Genomic DNA, 19,132 nt, shown 5'->3' on the forward strand with positions numbered 1-19,132 from the left:
ATTTAGCAATAACAGGGTTTTTTAAAGGATAACATTTTTTTTTTAAGATTTTATTTATTTATTTGACAGAGAGATAGAGAGCACAAGTAGACAGAGTGGCAGGGAGAGGGAGAAGCAGGCTGGGAGCTGGACATGGGGCTCGATCCCAGGACCCCAGGATCATGACCTGAGCTGAAGGCAGCCGCTTAACCGACTGAGCCACCCAGGCGCCCCAAGGATAATATTTTTAATGTTACAATAATGATGTTGACATTTGTGTAAGTTTATCTGTTAGGCCTGATCTTAATTCAGTAGAAAGTAAAACATGCTCAACTTTTGTGGGTGAGAAATTTGAAAGGAAATAATGTGCTCTTGTAAGTTTTGTGATTTTCATGATTTTGTAATTGGAAGAAAGTATGGGATAGGACCAAAATTTTGTTTCCATAGTTCCATGTCAAACATTAAATTTAACTGGGCACCCAGCAAAGAATGGAAAAGATTCATTCTCTCTTGAAAAATGCAGTTTGTTTTTTTTTTTTAAGATTTTATTTATTTATTTGACAGAGAGAGACACAGCGAGAGAGGGAACACTAGCAGGGGGAGTGGGAGAGGGAGAAGCAGGCTTTCTGCTGAGCAGGGAGCCCGATGTGGGGCTCGATCCCAGGACCCTGGGATAACGACCTGAGCCGAAGGCAGACGCTTAACGACTGAGCCACCCAGGCACCCAGAAAAATGCAGTTTTTTTACAACTCACTTTAGGGTACTTGTTTAGGTTAGGAACAAATGTCATAAAGAAAGTGCCAATCATCACATTTAAAAATTCTATGTAATAATGAGAAGAATGGAAATTAAGGGAGATGCCATATTTGACTGATCAAATTGGTCAGCTTGCTAACATCCAATAAAGGCAAGTTGCTATGAAGGTGGCATTAATACACATTGCTTATAGGAGTGGATTCTGGTACAGCCTTTCTGTAAAGCAGTTTCATGACATGTATCAGAAGCATTAAACATATTCATGCTTTTTGATCCAGTCTTTTCATTTCTGGGATTCTGTCCTGACGAAATTATCAGGGATGTCAAATACTTCCATGTAAAAAGTACATATTATTTTAATAGTAAAAGATTGGAAACAATGTAAATATCCAACAATAGATGAACACTTAAATACCTCATAATATCTATCACATGGATATGCTATATAGCCATCGAAGTTCATAGTCTCATGAAAATTAGAAAATGTTTATGATGTGATGTTAGTCACAGATAAAACGTCTGAAAATAAATGTACAAATAGTTAATAGTGCTTTTTAAAAAAGATTTATCCATTTATTTGAGAGAGAGGGAGAGAGAGCGTGTGAGTGCACATGCACGAATGTTGGGTAGGGCAGAGGGGAGAGAATCCTAAGCAGACTTCCCGCTGAGCATGGAGCCCAGTGTGGGGCTGGATCCCATGATCCGTGAGATCATGACCTGAGCCAAAATCAAGAGTCGAACACTTAACCAACTGAGCCACCCAGGCGCCTGTAGTTAATATTGTTTATAGGTGATTTGTATTTGAATTTTTCTCTTCTCTTCTTTTCTGTATTTAATTTTTTTGAAACCATATGAAACCATATATTTGTTTTAAAGCAGGAAGAAAGCATGACCCAAAATAATAATATTATTAATATTTATAGACCCTTATTCTTAAAAGATTTTCAAAATACTTGGAAAGATGTCTTTTTATAACCTGATTTAATAAATATTTATTTAATACATACTATTTTACATGCTAGGCAGAATCCTTTCCTTGTAGTTATGAAGACCCTGCAGTCTGGTAAAGGAGATGGTAAAAGTATAGGCGTATAAAAGTAATATTAATATGAAACAGAATGTCTTAAATGTTGTAAGAGGGACTAAGTGATATAAAAGATTCAGAGAATCTGAATCCACTGAGGGGATGTCAAAAAATTGGTAAAAGAAAACAAATTCTGAGGGACTGTCAAGAATGGTTAGGATTTTGACAAGTAGATATTGGAGAAACTAGTAAGAAAAAAAAAAATTCTTGAAGTGGTAGGTATAGTTTGAGCAAAAGCCCAGGATGGGTAGTATATTTGGAGAAATCCAATTCAGATGGATTATTTGGTGAGTTGAAGGGGAGGACCAAATCATAGCTTGACACATTATATTTACTGAGGGGTTCAAGCCTCTGTGGAGTTGGTACATACATCATTAAGTAGATGGAGGGGATTTGGGTTCTTGAATGGAAAAATAATGTAAGATCTGTGCTAAAATGGAAGATTAATTGGGCAGCAATTAGTGTGATAGAATGATACAGAAAGCAGTTAAAGCAGGGATCTAGTTGTAGCTGTAAAGTTATTCCAAGAAGCAGACTGGCCAAAGGAATCAGTAGAAGAGGAAGACTCCATGAAACATTATGGACATATCTTACGGGACTTGGAAACTTGCCCAAAAGAACAAGGGAGAAAAAATAATCTAAGCTTGGTCCAAAGCTTTTTTGCCAGAGTGGCTTGGAGGTCAGAAAGAGGAAGTGATCTGGGGGGGTCGGGGTGGGGGGAGAAAGAATTGAAGCACATTGAATTTTCTATTTCAGCACTTCATCCAGGTGAAATTGGCCTAAGAACGAATGAAACTTTTCTTAGAACTTTACTGGGTACCGTTTCTTGCTGTTATTAGAACTTTGCAACTGCAAAGACTGTCTACTTTGTGTTGGCACATCTCATTCTGATGAGTTATCATTGAGTTAAAGCAGCACTGACTGAGTGTCTGTTGTGTCCTGCACATTGTTTAGGCAGTAGATAGAAAGATGGAAGTGACGGTCCTGTCTTCACAGTAGTCCCCATCTAGGAGAATGGAAGACAACACACGTTGTTTCAGTTGGATTGCGTACAAGAACCGCAGCTCCAGGTTCAGGCTTTATTGTTAGTGTGCCACAACAGACGTATTTGTGATCAAAGGAGTGTGGCTATTGCTGTCAAATGACGAACAAAAGATGGAATCAATGCATAGCTTCTTTTGTGAGTTTCAAAGCTATATATGAACCTTAAATTTTATTTGAATATGGGGGAATATGAAATGCTAAGTATAATCTAATGAGGACAGAAAGTTAGCTAAGAAAAATGAGAGGGGAAAAGTTAAACACCATAATGTCCAATACTACTAATTATTATCAAAATGGGAGAAAACTGTTAACTGGGTCACAGGGAGAGGCGATGTCTGAGTATCTTAGGATTAATATTATGACAGCTACCCTTTATTATACATTTACTTTGTAGTGGGCACAGTACTCGGGGCGGGGGGCTTTATGTATTTACTGAGTTCCTCTAAATGAAGTGAAATGCCAAGTACAAAAAGATTTTTTTGGATGCTTCCACTGACCTTTTTATACATATAATTGACTGTTGGAGATGATTTCTCTTAAGATTGTTACCCTTGGTATAGGATGCTTAATAAAGACATTAAAAATGTGCTGGAAAAAAAATTGCCTTCTCCATGTTAATAGAGGGATTCATTTTTAACACATTATTTCCCATTTTTGGAAGCTACGGTTATATATTCACAGAGGATGCATCTGCAATTATTGTTTGTAAGATTTTTAGATCAGATTTAACTTCTTCTTGTAATACAGTAAAGCTTTGGTAGGTTTTTGATACTTACAGGTATTTATTCAAAGATTCTAGTGAGCAAAACAGGTTGAGTTCTTAATGGTTAAAATAACACAAAAGAAAAACAAGGTGAAATAACTAACAAGTATTGCTGGTAAAATATCAGATTCCTTTGATTTCTTTGAAATTGATTTTTATGATTTTACTTTTCTGTAGGTTTCTCGTATATATCAGAATACAAAACTGGAATTACAATAGCCAGCCTCATTAATGGCTGCCCAATTAATTTTCCTCAATTGCTTTACTAGGTCTTATTATACCATATATGATGTATATGGGGGGAATGGGAAAAATGTTATTAATATGTCATTTACAATGGCATAATTATATACCAGATGCCATATCTCCCCTCTAGTCTTGGACTGGGCATTTTCTTTCTTTCTTTCTTTTTTTTAAAGATTTTATTTATTTATTTGACAGAGAGAGACAGTGAGAGAGAGAACACAAGCAGGGGCAGTGGGAGAGGGAGAAGCAGGCTTCCCGCTGAGCAGGGAGCCTGATGGCGGGGCTCGATCCCAGGACCCTGGGATCATGACCTGAGCTGAAGGCAGATGCTTAACGATGAGCCACCCAGGTGCCCCGGACTGGGCATTTCCAAAATGGAATAATATTGTTAATTTTTGCCCCCTACAGTATATACAATTTTAAGCAGCATTTATTTATGTATTTCCACTTGGCCAAGGGACCATGCTTCAAAAAATTATTACATAAACAGCTCAGAACATAATCAGATGTTTCAACAGCTAAATCATATTTAAAGCAGTGTTCCAGCTGTGGGATTTCATATTAGTATTTGTTAAACTAATTTCAAAGGGAGAAGTAGGTTGTCATTTAAAAGATAATTGGTATCAGGAGATATGTTTAAAACTATACTCAGTAGTCAGCAATAACAAGAAAACATTTAATTAAAATGCTTGTTTTATAGCATACTTGATATTAATGGGTATCATTGACTTGCTTTTGGTTGATTATTAGAATACTCTTTGTTTTTCTAAGGGCTTCAATAAGTAACCATTATTTTGGGGATCTTAAAAATTTTTTTGGTTATACTTGTTCACAGGTGGCAAACTCTGGTCATATATCAGTAAGTTTCTAAACAGAAGCCCTGAAGAAAGCTTTGACATCGGGGAAGTGAAAAAATCCACACTTACTAAAGTTCACCTGCAACAGCCAACTTCTAGTCCTCAGGACAGCAGCAGCTTTGAATCCAGAGGAAGTGATGGTGGAGCCATGCTTAAAGTCCTGCCTTTGAAGACTAGTCTTACTCCAAGCTCTCAAGATGATAGTAACCAAGACGAAGAAGGCCAAGAGAGCTCTCCCAAATGGCCAGATTCTGGCTCAAGTTCAGAAGAAGAATGTACTACTAGTTATTTGACATTATGCAATGAATATGGGCAAGAAAAGATTGAACCAGGGTCATTGAATGAGGAGCCTTTCCTGAAGACTGGAGGGAGTGGTGTTGATACCAGAGTCACTGGAAGCTTCCCAGCACACCTTGCTGCCGACAGGCGCATCCCCAGCACCCAGCACATGGCTCACGAGCTGCAGTTCTTCGCTGGAGACGATGATGTGGAAGCAGTTAGTTCGCCAAGAACGTCAGATTCCCTTAGTAGATCGAAAAACAGCCCCATGGAATTCTTTAGGATAGACAGTAAGGATAGCACTAGTGAACTGCTAGGCCTTGATTTTGGAGAAAAATTGTATAGTCTAAAGTCAGAGCCTTTGAAACCATTTTTCGCTCTTCCAGATGGAGACGGCACTTCCAGGAGTTTCAATGCTAGTGAAAGCAAGGTAGAGTTTATAGCTCAGGACACCATTAGCAGGGGCTCAGATGACTCTGTCCCAGTCATTTCTTTTAAAGATGCTGCTTTCGATGATGTCATTGGCACTGATGAAGGAAGGCCTGATCTTCTTGTAAATCTACCTGGTGAACTGGAGCCAACCAAAGATGGTGCCGCAGTGGGACCTACTAAGTTTACACAGACTAATATAGGCATAATTGAAAGTAAACTGTTGGAAGCCCCCGATGTTTTATGCCTTCGGCTTAGTCCTGAACAATGCCAATCAAGTGAAGAACAAGGCACAGAGGAATTGAGTGATCCCTCTAGACCTAAATCCCAGAGTATAGCAGAGAAACACAACGCACAGGGGGATCTTGGGATGTTATTTGTAGCAGCTGCTGATCATAGTAGTTCAGGAGACGTGTCTTTGTTACACAGCTCAGATTCTAAGTTCCAAGGACTTGGAGTGGGGGAGTCGGCAGTAACTGCAAACAGCACAGAAGAAAGCTTATTCCATATTTCTGACCCACTCTCAGGTGCTAATGAATATAATGTAAACACAGAAACTTTAAAAACTGAAGAAGTATTGCTGTTTACAGATCAAACTGAGGATTTGCCTAAAGAGGAACTGACTTTATTTCAGAGACACCCAGAGACTAAGGGAGAGAGTGGATTAGCACCAGAAGGAGACAAGGAAATACATCAGATTTTTGAGGACCTTGATAAAAAATTAGCACTAAACTCCAGGTTTTACATCCCCGAGGGCTGCATTCAAAGATGGGCAGCTGAAATGGTGGTAGCCCTTGATGCTTTACATAGAGAGGGAATTGTGTGCCGCGATTTGAACCCAAACAACATCTTATTGAATGATAGAGGTCAGGAACTTTTGCAAATGCATTTCTTTTTATTCGCTGTTGCTTCCAATTAACTGAGTAGGCGTTTTATCTTGTAATTAGTATCTTCATTTCCTGTCTAGAGCTTCATTATCAGTGCGGCAAATTCACCCCCAGTAATAGCTTCTAGTACTTAATGATGCCATTATTCTTAATGATACTGTTTTTAGCTACAAAAGGAGTAATTACAGTTCACTTCTGCAGAAAATGGAAGAGAAAAATGTTTTGATTTCTCCTGTCGTTTTGTTTTTAGGACACATTCAGCTAACGTATTTTAGCAGGTGGAGTGAGGTTGAAGATTCCTGTGACAGCGATGCCATAGAGAGAATGTACTGTGCCCCAGGTTAGAGCAATCTCCTAAAATGGTTCACTTGAAAAAGTAGTTCAGCAGCTCTCTTTTCTTTACAGAAGTTGTATTTTTCACTCACAGTTCACATATATGTTGGCTTTGAGTATCTCTTTAATCCTTCAAAAAAGAAAATTTGGGGATTAAATCATTGTATATTGGTTTATCTACCCAATAGAGGTAGGTGTGTGTGTGTGTGTGTATGTGTGTTTGTGTGTTTGTTGTTAAACAGGTTTGGACTTCTTTTAGAACTGACAGTGAATTCTGTCTTAGAAATGTCATAACTTCTTAGTGTTTAGAAGGACCTTTAAATACCCCGAACCTCTTTAAATGGATGGTTTTATTAAGATAGGAGAGGGAGCCGACAAAAGGGGTAAAATTCCTAAGGATAAAAATGGATAAAATGAGGAATTAAAAAAAAAAAATGCTATGTTGTGACTTCAGTGATGAGCCAAGCTGGCATGGGAGAGCAGATTTCAGAGTTCTTTCTGTATCTGAGACATTTTAGGAAGCATGTTCATCTTGGCTTAAAGTAGCCAGTTTAGCCAAATATTTGACACAACAGGTTTCTCTTGCTCTTACTGTATTGTCTTTGTTTTTTAAAAATTAGAGATTTACTTCTGGGGTGTGTTAGATCCTTTGCTGATAATTACAGGTCATTTAAGCATCTGAATTGGATTTGAGTTAGTGTGTCTCTGTCAGTGCAGATGGGGCTACATTTGAATCCAAAGTTCGTTCACCTTTTGCCTAGCTTTCAGCCTCTTTGGATGGTCAAAGTTGCTTCACTTGTCACCCCACTGGCTTTCAAAGGAGGTTCAAGCTGATTATGTTGACATGATCTGCTTAGTTGTTGATTAATACAGTATTTAATGCTCCTAGCTAACCAGTGTATTACTGATGCTAACATTGCTTCCCTGCATAATGGGAAATGATTATAATTAAGATTGAAAGAGCTATATTGTTCTTAGTTACAACCTTCATTGTTAAGAATTATTTCTGTATTGGGGAATAGCGAAGTTTTTCAACCTGTGAAGCAAATGTCCTAAAACTGTTTCCTGAAAACAATGATGTGGATTTTTTTTTTCTTACTGTTATACCTTTTCCTTTCCACTTCCTTCCCTCAAATTAGGGGTGTTTGATTTTGTTTCTTCCTAGGGGCAATAGAGCATGCCTACATTTTTTGTTTCTCTCAAGTAGAAATGCTGTTTTTGAAGCCTTATTAGTATGATTTAGTTAATGGGATAACAAAAATAATTTCATAATGCAATCACTTTATTATGGTTATCTGGTTCTTCTTTTTTGTACTCTCCCCCTTTTCTAATTTTATAAATAATGTTTTAGGTACCAATGTACATAAGAACATATATTAATTGTAATGCATTTGGAGGTTTTAGGATCAAAATTAAATCTGAGAGTTCTTTGAAATGAAACCTCTTAAATCCAGAAGTGAAGTGCAGTGTAAACCTCACATCAAAACCAAATATTTATGAGACATTGTTTAATGTTTGTAACTGACTCCTTACTTCCTATTTTTATTTTCATTCTCTTATCGAAAACTATAGCGTCATCCTTTGGCAGTCTAGCAGATTGACATCCTGAGAATTTTAAATATATGTGGAACAAAGCTATACTACATTCATCAACAAATATATACTTTTAATTTTGTGTACTGAAATACTAAGTTTAATCCAGATCAGTTTCCACATTTTCCTTTTTAAGCCTTTCCCCGGAAATCACAGTTCTTATAGTTTACCAGCAGGTGGCAGTCTACCATTAATGGATTTTTGCTGTCATCTTCTAGGTTGCCCTTCTAACATTTGAAAAAAGCTGTCATCTGAAGAAGGGCTTTGTTTTAATTATTTGCATGACAGAATTGTACTTTCAAGCTTTGTGAGTTGCAAAAGTGTTCTAGCATTATGGCATGCATTGAACATGTGGAAAGTCTCTTCTATTCTTTGGGCCTATTAATATGTTTTATCAATGCGGGAAAAACAAAACCAGGAATGGCCTTCACTGAAAAGTAAAGCTAGTGGTGTAATGTAGATGATCATAAACCCAGAGAGTTACAGAACTCAGTTAAGTCTGTGTTCTCCTGCCCCTCGTTTATAATGCAAGGGGAATTGGGACAAAAAATTGTAAATTACTGTTTTTTTCAAAAGTGAATAGCAGTGCTACTGATAAAAACTGTAAGTAGGCTTTCCTCTTCTCAAATGGTGGGAGCAATGCTAATATGCTAATATTTCAATGATTAAAAGTCAGACATGGGGACAGAGAGTACTTACTCTCTTTTGGTCTGCCCTTAGAAACACTACAGGGTTGCCGTCATTCTCTCCCACATCCCCTCTGCCTTTCCGTTTTCCGACTCTAACCTTAGTATTATTGTCCAAGTAGCTCTAAAGCATGTTAAGCAGCTGATGTTTGGTTAGAAAGTAAAGTTGTCATAAGATTATGATGAGAACGGTCCACTTCTGTTTAAACAGCATGCAACCTCTACCCCGACCCCTCCTCCCTCCTGGGAATCCTTATCACATATTTGTCCTAAAAACATAATCCACCTGCCCTGTACTTTGTAATATCAGCAGTGTATCTTTTCATCTTGTGGGTGATGTGCCTTTATATTTTGAGAAAAATTTCCAGTAACAGATTCGATTTACATGGACAGAAACTTGAGCACATGCCAAAGTAGCAGGGGGGCCATTATTCTGCTCTATAAATAAGTTTAAAAAAGAAACAACACACACACAGAAACCTGTGAATCAACATGTTTTGGTCTAATTGAGGGGAAAAGCAAGATAGATAAATTTTGAAATGCAAATGATCACCTTCTGTTATTGAAGTATAGTTTCTGCCAACTTTGAGATCTCAGATTTTAAAAAGTCAGAGTCATTTCAACAATGTATACTACCAAGGATATCTGATGTTCACAAGTTTCTACAACAACGCGAAGAACTTTCTTAAAAAGTTGCCACTTTTTTATATTAAAGAAAACAAGTCCAATAACAAAAAGACAAAACCCATGGAGCTTTCTCTGTCTACATCTGTGAAAAAGCCAGCAAATAAATGGCTGCAGCTGCAGGCCGATCAAGAGGGTCTTGAGAATACGAATTCACTGATCAAACCCAGCCCTGTTTTCAAAGTAGAAGCCATTCCTTTTAGGTTCACTTTGTATCCTTAGATTATCTAGGATGATTCTCTAGAAAGGTTTTATTTTAAATAAACATCATTCATGGTAAATGGGCTCCTTTCATACCAGAGAAACACAGGACAGAGTTCAGGAAGAGAAAGAGCAAAGAAATAGATCCCAAAGTGGGAATAGATTGTATAGCAAGTGACAATATAAACATAACACTGTCTAGTTTCCATATTAGGAAACTTTAGATACTTTCTATTAAGAGACTTTTAGACGGGTTGTCCTATTTTTCGTTGTGAGAGGTTATAGAATAAAAACTGGAGTAAATTGATTATTCTTCTCTAGAGGACTTCCTTGTAGTTACTCTGATTTTATTTCTATATTTGTGTACACATACACACACATAGAGGATTTTATGTGCTATATCATCATAACTATTAATCTATCATAACATAGACTAAATTTTTGTTACAGCATTTTAAGTATAAAGGAAGAATAAAGTGTCAAAGTATTTTTTTATCAGTATCTTTTTTCTTAACAGTCTTGACTCTTCATCATAAAAAAGGCAGCTAGAGAATAGAACCTATAATAGTAAGCATATAAAATACAAAAGACTATATTTGAAAGTTTAAAATGCCATCTAAGGCAAGTGAGTAAAATTGTTTATATGTTCGTTATTATGCTAATATAATCACTTCAGTTTCTTATTCTGGTCTTCACAAGTTGATATGGTATCCTATCACTGTGTGTCCTTCACCTTTATTTTCCACTCCATTATGAGCCTTTATAAATACTTGAAATTTACATTGGTATTTCTCGTTGAATACTTTTCAGACTTGAGAATTTATAGGTGAATATGTGTGTAAATTGAAGTCCAAACTGCTTTTTACTGCAGCCCAATCTCCACGCTCCCAGATGTCAAATGACAGCTTTGCTTCCTCTCTTGGGCGATTTCACACTTGGAAACGCTCACAGCTGACAGTGAAAAGTGAAACATAGAAAAATCATGCTGAAAACTATCTGCAAAATTCAGTTTTAGAGCATGACGTTTATTTACTACCACCCTTTGCTCTTCTAGCCTGATGTTATCAAATAGTCCATGAATATATTTTTTGAGGGTAGTCTCCTCTGCCCTTTTTCCTAAATGTGTCTTACATATTATTTGTTGCTTTTTTAAGCATGGTGCTCCATGTGATAGTTATGTATTTGATACTTAGATCTAGGACTCAGACCATGGATGGTTTAAAATATCATGAGGCCGTCATAAGTTTAAGATTTAGAATCATAAGGTGGAATTAAGAATGACCAACATTCATTATTTGTCCCACATCAGCCGTTAACTCATTGCATGGCCCTGGGCTTGTTATTTAAAGACTTTCTAGACCTAAATTTACCACTAGTAAAACAGATTTGTTGAGTATAAAAAAGATCACAGATATCAAATCACCTAATATCCTTCTTACACAAAATGTAGTCAGAATTCAAGTTCATTTTATTAAGGCAAGAATTTTTTCCCCCAAGGATAAATACTGATTTCTTGTCTAATATTAGTAGGGTGAAAATAATTATTTCACTTGAGGACTTTCTAAGTGTGTGTGTATGAGTTAAAGATTTATTTATTTATTTATTTATTTGACAGAGAGAGGGAGGGTACAAGTAGGCAGAGTGGCAGGCAGAGGGAGAGGGAGAAACAATCTCCCCACTGAGCAGAGAGCCCAATGCGGGGCCTGATCCCAGGACTCTGGGATCATGACCTGAGCCGAAGGCAGATGACTCTTAACTGACTGAGCCACCCAGGCGCCCCTCTAAGTATATATTTTTACTCATTTATAGAGTATTTACATAATATATATGATGTAGAAATGAGGGATTTATGGATAGTATTTTCATTTGGAGGAGAAAAGCCAAGACACCTTTTGAGTAGGGCAAAATTTAATTGCCAAGATTCTCAACAAACAAAATTGTTTAAGGAAGAAAGAATCATTTTGCATATGAGAATTTTGGGGTCCTGGGTAACTTCACCAAACATGAAGGAATGCAAAGTTGAGAGAGAACCCAAATGAATATAGATGTGTATTTTGAAATAATAATTATATAACCAGGAAATATGGCTATATCTCTGGTGTAGGCTTTAAAATTTTTTCCCCCAAAGGGGAAAGAAGAAAAAGGCAAGAGGGAGCTATAGAAATAATTTTTAAAAGAGTAAAATATTTGTGGTTAATATTTAAACATTATCTTTCAAACACTAACTCTTTTGTTTGATTTATCCTTAAGCAAAACTTTACCAGTAACTCTCTTGTACATAGAAGATGTATAATGTTTTCCTTGAACGATTAGCAAGTACTTTTAATCCTTTGCCTTTAGTTCTTATTGTCATAAAGACCAAATCTCTGTCTTCTTTGGGAGAACCAGTAGCTTTTTAAGTTTGCCATAGAATAGTGAAAATTTTACACTGATGAAAATTCTCTGATGTACTTCACCCCTGTATATAGATGAAACTTGTGCCATGAGTACAGAGTCATATTAAGATAAACAAAAAGAGCTTCCAGTCAACTCAAATCTTATCTTGTCCAGGCAAGTCCCTCCTGATGGAAAGATTAAAGAGTTGCTTTATACTGGTTTGGAGGTCTGGAACCTTGGGATCCATCCCTAGGTAGGATGTATCTTGGATCTCTCACAAATCCCCCAGTGATGGGCCAGTCACCTTCACCTCTGTGTTAAGGTCACTCCATGTTGAAATAGACCCATTCTGAAATCATACTTCTCATCAGGACAAAATGTGATTTGTCTCCCACTGATGGGAATGAGGCAGAGTAATGGCGAAGTGTTCCATCTTTGTGATTTGGCACCTTAGTGAATCACACATTAGCTCTTCTCAGGAGAAGAAATTCTTTGGCCGTTAGAACTAGAGAATTTTTAAGAGTCAGTTAATAATGTTTTCATACAGAAGAGGTGAAATACAAGATCTCTGTATGTTTCATAATACTACCTGATCTACTAGGGAGTGGGGGTTACCTCAAGCTTTAGATTATTAAGAGGAAGTTAGTTTTAACCTCTTATTTACTTCAAACCTTTTTCTTTATGATCTTGGACGGATTCTTTTTTTAGAAATAGGAACATGAGACTAGATACGTGTAGTTTTAAGTAATAGCTGCATTGTAATGCTTCTTGATTTTTAGGTCTAAGTTGATTTTTGGCAACTATTCAGTTACTTAGCCTCACTACCATATTATTGTAAAAAGGAAAATGAACTATCTTTTACCTCTGATGTTTAATGCAGAAGAGATAATGCTTAAACATTATGTACCAGAGCTATTGGCTAGCTACTTTGATCAGTTTCTATACCATGTAAAATTTTGTCAGTTTGAATCTCCATGAAGTAACCAGGGCTTACTCCTTCCAAGCAATTATTCACAAATTCTTCCTTCAAATAAATGTTTAAAAATGCTAAGGTTTTAAAAAATTGATGACAGAGCAAATGGGATTCCTTAAGCTCCTTTAATAGCAGTGCATGAAGGTCTGCCTGCCTAACACGGCAACAGCAGTGGAGAGAGGGGGGTGGGAACTGTGGCTGTCATTTTCACAATTTTTAGTTAGCCTTTTTCTCATCAGTCAACTTTAATGGCTTTGGTTGGGTAACACTGTGACACCCGATGGCTATTCAGAATGGAGCAGTTGTGATATGATCAATGGAAAATGGAGCATGCTGTTGGTTTTTTTCTTTTTTTTTCCTACTAGAAATGCAGGGTGAGAGAGTAAGCAAGATTGTATAGAGCTCAGAATTATAATTATAATCAGTCAACCAGAAGTCATATGGTAGTTACCCATTTCTTATTTTATCTCACAAGAAGATGGTATAGTAATGATACCTATAAACTCCCTTGAACAGGTAATTCTTGGCTCTGGAATGCTGAATCAAGTTAAATCAAGGAGTTTTGATGCAACTTAGGCAGATAATTGCAGGAAAGCTCAGAACGTGGTTGGCAGGTCACCCGCACAACAAGAAATTCAGAGCTGGGTAGTGAGAACAAAGCGGAATTAAGTCTTTGGTCAAGCCCAGCCTGAATTCCCTGAGTGCGATGTGTCCTTACGTCCAAGACCCCACAATACAACCGGCCCAGGGTTTCAGGTAATTAAAATACGTGAAAAACAACTGGATTAATAATGAGGTGGTGGCAGGCAGCAACGCTAGAGCCTGGGATGAAGCAAGAAAACAAGTGTGTGAGAGGTAGAGCTGCACGCTTCTCCCATCGCCTTGTGGCACTGTGAAGAGCGGGGCGCTAGCCGCTGCACACTCTTCTCTCTCGAAAGTGCTAGACTCTCTCATCGGCCTTCTCTGGATAATACTCTAATGAATGTGAGGAGTGTCATACTGGCAGTTTTTAAGTAGTTCATACACCCTACTCAACAAATAAGGCATTTGAATAATCAGTTGAGTGCAGAGTTGGAAGATTTTATGGAATGGAGAATGGAGAAGTGGGCAGCCAGCATTTTCTAAAGTAGGATAAAATATGGAAAAAAGGGAGCAAAGTGCAAATTCCAGGCTCTAGCTAGTCTATCACTCTGAGAATTAAGATCCGCTTAAGAGATGTGAGACCTTAGGCAAGTACATTTCTTCTGTCCAAATTATTTCATTTAAAATACATGTTCTTTTGAACACTTGTGTACCTTCAGACTTTGAAGCGTTAAATGTCTCAACTTTGATAATTTAGTTTATAGGTATTAGAGAAACAGTTCAGCCCTGGAATTAAAATGAAATTTTATTCTCCTAGTTGATATGGCTTTTAGTTTTGCTTTCAGTTGCAACATTTTGTCTTGTTTGTGGAAACTTTTAAAAAATTGTCTCTATATCTAAATACCCTTGGGAAACTAAGAGGTGTAGTTGTCCTCCAGTGTACTTAAGTGAATTTTTTTTGGTGACATTAAAAGAATACTAACTGATACTAATTATCTCACCAGACTAGCAGCCAGATACTGTAGCCAGCTTACGCACTGCTAGCACCTTTCACAGGACTGTGTGCCTGGATTCCTCACATTGAACAGGGGCACGGGAAACCCTGAGTTACCTCCCAATCCTGTCTTCTTCCTGCTCCCAGGGCTTTTCAGCTTTTTCCTTTGCCACGTGCCATCCCCTCAGAACAAACCGAGGCAGTCACTGCGCTCTGCAGAGGGGAGCACTGGAAGGCGTCCACTGCACCACCCTCTTTAAGCCACCAGCATCTCTTGCCGGGACTACCGCAGTCATCAACTGACTGACCTCCATTCTCACCCGGCTTTAATCTGTGTTTCATCCAGCAGCCAGGGTGTGCTTTAGATAATGTTTGAAACTTTCTAGCCTACCACATATAAAAGTGTGAAAGGACTTGACGTAGATCTCTATGCTCAATGGGACTTAAGGAAAATGAATGTGATGAGGCCTTTGTAGATGCTTTGAACGCCTTGAATGAACCGTGCTGCAGAATACAAGATGGATATATTTATTCAACAAACACTTATTAAGTGCCTCCTGTGCCTAGGAGCTAGAAATAAAAGACATAATTGGTATAGTATTGACAGTTAATTTTGAAGACTTATGTAAAAAAAAAAGGACTCCCCAAACAGAAGACATATACAATTGGTTACCTAGAATGTTAATAGACCTTTATAGGTGAATAGTTGTATTTATAGAATTGTAATTTACCACACTAACAAAAGATGTGCTTAGCTGTTTCTCTTCTCACCATTTAGTTCCATATATTGTTGGATTTAAAAAAAATTTCTTTCTTCTGTGTTTCTTTCTCTTTGTTCTTTAGTCATCAGCTATAGTGGAAGACTAATGCTCAGCCCCTGCATAGAAAATCTTTATACACAGCAAGAGCTGGTGAGAGAAATTGACTAGAATTTTGTAATTCTAGTCCCTTTCAATTAGCAACAGATGCTGCAGGGAAAGATTGTCTGTGTAGGAACACAGTACTAATGTTTCCATGCTCTAGCTGACATGGAATGCTCATTGCAGAAGAAAGATGTTCTTTTCCTTGGTCCAAGTATGTCACTAATGATAGACCAGATTTTTTTTTCCTTTTTTTTTTTTTTTCCTTTTTTCTATTCCTATCTAAGGCCATTGTGGATTAATTTTTATATTGTTTTATTCACCAAAACGCTCTCTTTTATTCTAAAAGCTAATGTATTTGTGTTACTTACGTTTCTTTTCCAGAAGTGAGAATTGTAATCCTTAAAGTTAGATACTTAAAATCAATTTTTTAAAAATTCTGTGGCATTGGAAAACTATATCTCCCCTTGCCCCCCCAAAGTATACTTAGTACAGATTATCATTTTAATTTATTGCATAGATCTGTGCCTTTAAAATTTTTCCATCATTCTGATATTTGGATAAAGTGCTATATCATTTATGTGACAAATTCTTCTAGCATCTAAATGTTGGTTTAATTTGACTATTACATAAATACTTTATTTGAAACAATTGTTGGCTTTTTCATTGAATTTTATATGCTCTCTTAATAGTTCCACAGTTACTAGAACTTTGAGAACTATGAGGCTTCTAAGATTCTATTTACTAAAAAAGTGTTAAGAAAACAGTTTGGGAGAAATATTTAAAAACTTGTTCTAAATGAAAATAGAATTTCTCTGTATGTGAAATTCTCTTCTAAGAAAATTCTGAATCTACTATTATTTCCTACCATATCCTATAAGGAAGACAGCAACAACAGAACATACTGCCAGAGGGAGGTTATAGAGTTGTCTGGAGATTTTTGCAATGGGCCTGGGCATTTGTGCTGTTAGGAAGGGTAAAGGGGAAGGATGAGATGACCTGTGTGGGTCTGCCTTGGTGAAAAACCAGGGAACAGAATCAAGTGGTGTCATCAGTCTGAAAGTGTGTTTTATCAAATCCATCAAAGAACTAAATGTAGAATATCAGATTCCCTTATTTATCAAGCAGTCTGAATGTAACAAACCCTTAAAGAAAAGTAAATTCTGAATTCGGGATGTTGAGGGTACCAAATTGTTTAAATGCAAGGTGATTCATCTTTGTCAAGCTTTGTAGAAAGGTTGGTCTTTATTTAATGCATTTTCTAGCTTTTTCAAATTTCTGTACAGTTTCTAGCATAGTTTTATCATTATCTTTGGTTATTTTTGAGTCATGTCTTTGGCAAAATCCATGTGGTTTAAACTATGTAGTTAGTCCTAAGAGGTAGGACATGTGCCTGTACTTAAGTATATGTTATGATTTCAGTAATCCTGGGGATCACATGGTCTCTCCATGGTCTGAAAGAAGTGTATACTTCTGTTCATTCACTTCTCATGCAGGTATAGACACTTTATGATTTCTAAAGTCCAAGCTTTCTGCTTTTTTGCTTCTTTATTTTTCAGGAGCAAGGATTATTATAGCTACAGTTTTGGGGTCAGGTTAACATTATTTTTGGCTATAAGAGGGAGACTTAGTAAATTGACTGATTATCATAAGGACTGTAAAACTCTCTTATTCTATGTTTTAGCGAGCCCTTTGACAATATGGGTTACCAAGGCAGCATTATTTTTCTGAAAAATATCTTGGCTTGTTGAAGAGTGTTCTATGAGGTGTTAAACATGAGTAAAACAAAGGTAGGCAAAGCACATTTTATGTTGTGATATCTTTATTGTTTTATTTAAATGTGTTTATTCACTTGTGAAATACGATGTCTGAATTATTAGTATGAATCAGTAAGAGTCTATATTGTGTTAGAATGTGAGAATTGATAGTGCTAAAATGAGAATTCTCGAATTTTACTAAACAGTTCTCACATATTTGATGTCCTTAAAAAATTTTTAGTTGGATTGAAATCTAATCTGGGGCCAATTCTATGTTGCCATTACATTAAAAGATGATAATGATTAGATTGAGTGACACTGATTCATTTCGTTTGTCACCAGGTCTCTTAGGGAAAGGGAGTAGTGGCTGTGGATAGAAAAGAGAAAAGGAAGTTTGAGGAATGCTAGTCATTTTAGCATAATCCCACTCTTTGGGCATCTTAGGTTAATGGAGGGAGAAGAAGTTTTGAGAAAGGCTCACGAGTGCTTTTGAAAACACTTTCAGGATCATAAAACTAGAGGTAGAAAGAATGTTAGAGATCTGGCTATCCTCATTTTCAGAGTAAGCTTAGTATGATGTACTCAGCCAGGGTCAAACGGTAGCATGACCAGGGCCCCGTCAGTACATTTCTTTGATTCAAAGACAAAAATCCAGGATTCTTTGATAACACGACATCTCTTTTTGAATTTTTGTGGGAATAACCTTGAGAATTTGTTTTCTTAGGGAATAGTTTATTTTTCCCCTCCATCACTTTGCTTAATGCCTATACTATAGTAAGTATTGCTGCATTTGTGGAGAATAAAGATACTATTTTGCCTCCCTGGAAATTGCAAATACAGAGTGTAGCAGTGGGGGAAGGGCATGTATGGAAGCTTTACACATTGATTTTAGAGGAAAAATATTTTGAAAATTGACAAAACAGTGGTAAATTTATCCTTTAAAGTATTTTTCTGCTTTTTTTTCCAGAGATTTAAAAAATTCAAGGTAGGAGTTTAACAAGATTTCTCAGCTTCACTGTTATACTTTTAAAATAGTCTCACAGATTTATTTGGTATTTCTTTATATTCTCTGCTTTTGACATTAGATACATATACATGACTATTCACCTAGTATTTGTGGTAGTCATCATGTAGCCATTTTTTTTTAGAGATTTTTTTTTTTTTTTTAAGATTTTATTTATTTGACAGAGAGAGACACAGTGAGAGAGGGAACACAAGCAGGGGGAGTGGGAGAGGGAGAAGCAGGCTTCCCACTGAGCAGGGAGCCCGATGTGGGGCTCGATCCCAGGACCCTGGGGTCATGACCTGAGCCAAAGGCAGACGCTTAACGACTGAGCCACCCAGGTGCCCCTGTCATGTAGCTTTATATATAAATCAGTTCTCTTGGTTTACGCTTAAAGTTCTTGTATAGATTTTGCAAGTACAGCAGTTTTAGAGCAGTTGTTTTGACAGTTACACAGCCTCAGGCTTCTTTTTGGCAACGCGATGTCAGAGTATGTCCTTTTTTTTTTTTTTAAGTAGGTTCCACACCTAGTGTGCAGAGCCCAGTGTGGGGCTCGAACTCACAACCCTGAGATCAAGACCTGAGCTGAGATCAAGTCAGATGCTTAATCGACTGAGCCACCCAGGCGCCCCATATCATTACTTTTTAATATAAGAATGATTGGTCCTTAAACAATGTTAAAAAGACAACCAAAATCCTTCATTCTGATTATTAAAAAAAAAGAAGAAAATTCTGTTTGGAAATCCTAAAGAAGAAATTCCACAAG

The 19,132-nt window shown here is 37.0% G+C and overlaps 1 protein-coding gene across 5 annotated transcripts in view; it reads left to right on the plus strand.

The window, feature by feature from the left end:
* The window catches only part of RPS6KC1 (ribosomal protein S6 kinase C1), a 246,129-nt gene that overhangs the window by 153,460 nt on the left and 73,537 nt on the right, over nt 1-19,132 (plus strand). For all 5 annotated transcript variants that reach the window (XM_032393179.1, XM_032393177.1, XM_032393178.1 and 2 more), the window contains 2 exons: nt 4,708-6,303; nt 6,575-6,664. In XM_032393179.1, coding sequence (XP_032249070.1) covers nt 4,708-6,303; nt 6,575-6,664 — 1,686 coding nt within the window. The remainder of the gene's footprint in view (nt 1-4,707; nt 6,304-6,574; nt 6,665-19,132) is intronic.

The sequence above is a fragment of the Phoca vitulina genome, unplaced genomic scaffold, assembly GCF_004348235.1.
Source record: "Phoca vitulina isolate PV1807 unplaced genomic scaffold, GSC_HSeal_1.0 scaffold71, whole genome shotgun sequence".
Classification (NCBI taxonomy): Eukaryota; Metazoa; Chordata; class Mammalia; order Carnivora; family Phocidae; genus Phoca; species Phoca vitulina.